Source organism: Poeciliopsis prolifica, unplaced genomic scaffold (assembly GCF_027474105.1).
Source record: "Poeciliopsis prolifica strain line A6 unplaced genomic scaffold, Auburn_PproV2 SCAFFOLD021, whole genome shotgun sequence".
NCBI classification, from domain to species: Eukaryota; Metazoa; Chordata; class Actinopteri; order Cyprinodontiformes; family Poeciliidae; genus Poeciliopsis; species Poeciliopsis prolifica.
The window spans coordinates 662,893-669,293 of record NW_026562396.1 but is presented as its reverse complement, the minus strand read 5'-3'; the positions used below and the strand labels follow the sequence as shown (position 1 = coordinate 669,293).

The window sequence follows — 6,401 nt, the reverse complement described above, 5'->3', positions numbered from 1 at the left end:
TCATGCAACTTTTGACGGGAATCTTTTCTGTTCACGTGGATAAACTCCACCCACACTGAGTGACACTCTGCAAAAGTGGAGGAAAACATAAACACTCTCTCTGTGACTCATTTATCTTGATTTTAATCAGCAGGTCAATTTGACCCTGAACAGCATATGTGTCTCAAGTTCAATTATAAAGATCACCCATTGGAGAGAGAAAAAAAAAAGAAGTAAAATAAGAAAATTCCTTAAAGATCAATTTCAAGGAAATTATTGTTTTTTGTGTGTCTGGGTTTTTTCCAGTGGACAAAAAAACATTAAATTCCATTTTTCATGTCCAAATGAGTAAATTGTCATCATTGTTCCTTAATTTCATAGAAAAAAAAAACAAAAAAAACATCATTGCACAAATATTGATTGCAATGGGGTTAATAATCAGATAAAAAGATGTTTTGGAAGAATTTTTTGATTTGACATTATTGCATGATTAAAAACTCCCAGAGTCAAATTGACCCACGGACATCATTGCTCTCCGTGAATGATGTGAACATAACATAAACAAACACTATGATGTCCATTGGGTGTTAATATGCAAATCCCAGTTGCTGTTTATAGCTGATAAGAAAAAATAACCTTAATGGAAGCCACAAATCCCTAACGTCCGGAATAATAATATGCTTGCGAAAAGCATGTGACATCCTGCTGTTACTCAGTAATTTTTACTGCAATTAGTATAGGAACACAAGTAAAGATGCAAAGAAGGCAAAAATAGAAATGAAAGGCCCTTCCCTTTAAATCTGTTTAAATTTTTGATGAACACCACATGTAAATGACTCAATATGCATAAAAGACCCCCTGCAAAGCGAAACAGTAGATACCCTAAGGCATCACTGGTAAAACTAATTATCTGCGTGTAAGCAACACTGTCTTGTAATTGAGGTGGGTCCCTTCTTAATTATTTCACATAGGGTTAGATGGCTCATTCTGGAGGGCTTCCTCTGGTGGGTCATCACATAAATGTTTATAGTTCAATAAGGTGGAGAGAAAACATAACAAATGTCACATTTTATAGGTCAAGGTGACTAGGTCATTAAAGCAAAGACATTAGGAGTGGCTAGGAAAATATTCCTGGTTAAGCTTTTGAATCTCTAATCTGTAGAACAGTTTATACAAAGAGCTTTTGTAAAAAAAAAATAATATATATATATATATATATTATATATATCTATATATATATATATATATATATAGATATATATATAGATATATATATATATATATACTTAAATCAGATGAAAAAGTCTGTCACACTAATGAATGACGTGTTTCAGTTGTGTTCCAGGAAATTACAGAAACATCTAACAACAAAAATCGTATCATCACATGAACTTTTGGTCGTGAAAACTTCTTCCTACTGCATGTCTAATTTTTTTAAAATCTAACAACATTGTGATAAGTCAGATTTAGGTGTGTTTTTCCTTTTATTGGTTCTGTTTTACTGCTGATTCTGCAGTCTCCCCAAAGCATTGAATGACATTCAATCTAAAGAAAGTCCTCCGTGTCACAGAAAACATTGTGAACAGCAAAGCAGCTGGGCGAGGCGTAGATGTAAATATACAGGAAGTATATTTACATCTATGGCGATTAAAGATTAAATAGAGTGTGATGCTCATTGTATTACATAACATGAAGCCATTGTCCTTTTTTTTTTAATTAAGACCTGAGATGCGTCATCTCTCCAGTAGGTGGTAGTAGAGTGCAGGTGAACGACCTCTGCTTTTGTTATAGCGGAGTGCCAGAGGTCCTCGCGCTCTATTTATCATGTCAGGTTCACATGCGCTGAACCGTCGGCTTTAAATGCAATGTGAAAGCGCCTGGTGCATTTTATTTTACGTCTGCACACTTTAGGTCGAAGCTTAACAAATGTTACAAATTTATTTATTTATTTATTTATTTATTTATTTATTTATTTATTTATTTATTTATTTATTTATTCATTCATTCATTCATTCAATAAATAAACAATCTGCTACAGTCTGTTGTTGTCATTATTGTTCCTTAACATCCAGCAAGGATGTGTATGTGGATAGTGATGTCACTTTAATTTTGTATTTTTAATTTTTATTACTATTATTATTATTAGGGTATTTATTTATTTTATTTTATTATTTTTTTTAACATGCTCATCCTCATTATTTCCACCGTTTGCCTATGTAAATACGAGCCCGCAGCAGCAACGCGGGCCCTTTTATTCGCAGTGGGCTCTCCGAGATGAAGAAATCACGCTGTTTCTGCAGCAAGCGTTGAGAGCGAAACATTCAGCAGTCGGCTCTTTTGTTCCGAGAGCAGATACAGATTCAGTGTGTGTGTGTGTGTGTGTGTTTCAGAGAGAGAGAGGGGGGGGAAAGAGAGAGAGAGGGAAAGCATGCAGAAAGAGAAACACACACAGCCAGCACAGAGGCAGCGTGTAGGATACAGCAGAGTGTGTGAGGAGGAAACAGGCTGTGGGATGCTGACAGACTCTTCATAGATGCTTAAAATGGCGAGAGCGTCTTGGATCCCAGTGAGCCACTGAGCAGCAGATTGGTTGATTGGAATATCTCGCAGCCGCGTCTGGATGTTTGATTTGCGTTTTGATTTTGTTTTTGTTTTGCAAACCCGCTGCTTCGCCAACATTCAGCGCTGTGTATTTTCACGAGTGCCGGAGTATTTCTCTGTGTTTAAATGGCATCCACACGGCGCCAGTGCCCTGTTTCGTGCTCTTTGGGAATCCTTCTAAATGCTTTCATCGGTAAGACACACACACCGCATTGGAACAGGGTGTTTTTGGTCGGATGTAATCACCTTTTTGCTACCAGCGTAATGCACGCTGGAAGCTGTGAGAAGCGTGTTTTGCACGCAGTGTAACCCTGAACTTGACTGCTGTCCTGTTGTACACAATCTGAACATTTCCGTATAAATCTCAGAGCTGAAGCCTGATTTGCTTGACTGTTTTTTGTTTGTTTTACCAGCTTTGTGAATTTTGCAGAACTTGTCATGCTAATTTCTTTGAAATTATTGAAATTGAGACTATTAATGCATTCAGCTCCTTGTTTTGGTGGAAAAACTGACTGATGCATGCTTGAGTTTCGAACATGTGCTTCTATGTTATATTTATTTATGCCTTAGTTGCCGATTCTCCAAAATCAGTGCAACAAGAAATATCACTTATGGCACATTTGTCTCTCCTTAAAACTTCAAAGCTGTGATTTCTGAGCAGGGTTTTGTTTCATATCAGGGGACTTCAAAAGTAGATGGATTTATTGACCGGTCAGTCATTAGAGCACACCACCCTGTGGCTGGGTGAAATGACAGTGGTTATTGCTCAGAGAACAGATTAAAAGACTGCGGTTATTGCCTGCTGGGGAGAATATTTGTACAGATTAAATGTCAAGGCTGTCTCTCTACTCCCTTTCAAATTTTCTCCTCCATCCCTTTGTTCGCTATGACAGTCACTTTCTCTCTCTATGTGGGGGCCCCTAATTCAAAAGGCTGGAGAGTGTATTGAGTATTTGCAAAGCATACCACACAGGGACCCACAAAGGGCCCCGCTGGAATCATAGAGGCTACTGGTTCATAACATGTTCGCTCGCTCCGAGGACTGGGAACAAAAACTGTCAGAAACACACACTCGGCTCTGTGATGGATGCATCTCCAATCTGCTCAGCGCGTTGAAGAAATGAAGCTCTTTCAAGTGCTCGTCTGCTGCAGAGAGTAGATTAGGCTGAGATAAAGGAGGTTTTATGGCATTTTAAGCAGTGTTGATAAGGGAGAAAGAAGCATTATCATTTATATCTTCCTTCCATCTGCTTGGGATAAAACGTCGGAACAAAAAGGCAGAAAATCATTAAAATGATCTCATGATGAAAAGTTTCAGTCAGTGACTGCTTACTTATGGAAGTGTTTTAGAAATTGCTGTTGTAATAATTTCTCATGACTCACCGAAGCTCATAATTGTTTCATCTTCCTTCCATCTTCCTAAAAGCATGTTAATCCTGAAATTAAGGCTGGACAGAAGATTTAAATGTATTGATATTGTTTAATTAAGATAATAATGATGATATTTACTCTTCACTCCTCATTGTTTTTCTGACATCCCCGTGTATCAATTACTCTCCCTGCTAACGGGGTTCCCAAGTAATGTTTTCCAAGTGTAAGTCTTTCAAGTATTTATAATCCTTACTGCTGCATCTTTTAGTTGACTATTGTTCAAGTGTTAGACTGACTCTGCTGAGAGCAGGGAGATGAGAGCCCATGCAAATGTCCAAATCTGTCATTTGTATGCAAGACATAAATGATCTATATGAAGAATGTGTCCATCAATTATGCCTGAGACTAGTGTTTTGCACTTGCAATACTCCAAACACTGATGTAGCTATGATGACTGGGATTCAAAACATTGCGTAGCCATAATCAGAATCACATTTTAGGAATGTGTCATTCAATAACCCTCTGATAGCGGCATCATTAACCATCCAGAAAGCATTGTTTTTCTTTGAAATGATTCAATTTAACAGAATTGTAGAAAAAAAAAAGGAAAAGCAGAGAAACCATCATCTGGCCTGCAACAGATCAAATCATCACTGTCATTGCTATATCCGTGTTGCTGTCAAAGAACTGCTTAAAAGTGCTATTTGGTAGGACAATATATTGAATGAATGCAAATTTAGTATGCCAGTATATAGGTAGGAAATAAGTGATTCTTTAGTACTGATGGACTGCTCATACAAATCCATGCAGCTTAAACTACTGTGCAAAAAAAAAAAAAAAACATGAAAAGGAACATCAATTAGTCAAACACACCACAAAAATACCATGATATATGTTAAATAGTTGTACAATCTTAAATCTTCAAAAGGTAAAAACATCTATCCTACAACTAAGAGTAAATAAAAGGCAACACAGTTACAAACAGATTATAATGTTCTCTGTCTTCCTAGTTCAACTGTCTAGGATAACGTTGAATAAGCTGAAACCTTAAAATAGATACTAGGAGCATTAAAATAATCTAGACAGTTGGAGACGACAGCAAGAATACATTTTTTTCTGTATTTGTTTGGAACCAAAATTATCTAATTTTTTAATTGTAAAGTCATATGTAAATATAAAGTAACCTCAAGTGACCTTAACTGCTTGAAAATTGGAGTCATCTAAAAGCTGTGACTGGGGCATTAGTTTATAACTGTTAGATTTCTTGCTGTTATATAACCGACTCTGCAGAGCATAAATGGTTGGGAAGTAAACAGTGAAGCAGCTGCCCTACTTTATCTCCAGATCATTAACTTTATTCCTCCGCACCCCCATGTTGCATTATGATATTAAATTATCTTTGGAACAATCATCTCTGAGTATCTACCAGAATAACAGAGTCACAGTGAGAACAATTTAAATAGCATGTGGCTTCAGATGGGAAGAACATCAGAGTATTGATTAATTATTTATCAAGCGGGAGCCAATACTGAGAATGTAAGTATCAATATAACATGTATAGCTCCCCTGCAGAAAAAAGTATAAACACAGCCCTTTAGCCATAAATGATTGACTTTGTATAGAAGAAATTGAGTTGTTATGTGGCTCATTTTATTAGCTTCTTTAAAGCTGAATGTTATTTGTGGTTTGATTCATGAACTTGAACCTAAATCAGAAGTCCTACCGAAGACAGAAATGCTGATTTAACTTTAGTAGAGGTGGTATTTTTCTTATTTTAATAGCAACAATAATTCTGTGTTTCTTCTTTAATGCAATTAAGAGCAGTTTATAGATGAAAATTCACAAAGAAAAGAAACAAAATTACATCTCTACAGATCCCCCCTATTTTACTTATTTTTTTATTTAAAAAATAGCTGTAATGACTTTGCAGTATTTGTTCTCATATGGGTCAAAGACAAAGAATGACTCAGTCTCAATGAGTTTATTAGTTAGAAAACTACACAAATCATGCATTGTTTTGAACATAAATTACATCCATTTCTAATTTTGTTCAACCCACTCCTCCAAACATTACATAAAGATCCACCTGGTCTCCAAAACCCAAATTATGCAAACCTATCCTGCCTAAACAAAGACATAAAGAGCAAAAATTGATTTTTAGCATCTTGATTGATTTAATTAATTCTAACCCCTTTCCATCCACATTTAGTTTTAGTGTAATTTAATAAAAATGTTGATATTAACATCAACATTTTAAAAATCAACATTTTTATTGATTTTAATTTTCAAACTGTTAAAGAAAAAAACAAACCAAGATATCCAAAGTTAATGCCCGATCCATATGCTGCTTTCATTTCATGTTTTTACATTAACAGATAAATATGTGCCGATTTTTCAGTCTTTTGGAAAACCCTCAAACTTTAAAAGAGATTTCAAATTAAAGGAGGATT

The 6,401-nt window shown here is 35.7% G+C and overlaps 1 protein-coding gene across 1 annotated transcript in view; it reads left to right on the top strand.

Annotated features, from left to right (window-relative positions):
* The first annotated feature begins 2,432 nt into the window (after positions 1 to 2,432).
* Positions 2,433 to 6,401, top strand: part of igdcc3 (immunoglobulin superfamily, DCC subclass, member 3) — a 60,700-nt gene continuing 56,731 nt past the window's right edge. Inside the window, exon 1 of the mRNA XM_055045163.1 lies at positions 2,433 to 2,773. Within this exon, the coding sequence (XP_054901138.1) occupies positions 2,707 to 2,773 (67 nt within the window). The 5' untranslated portion in view covers positions 2,433 to 2,706. The remainder of the gene's footprint in view (positions 2,774 to 6,401) is intronic.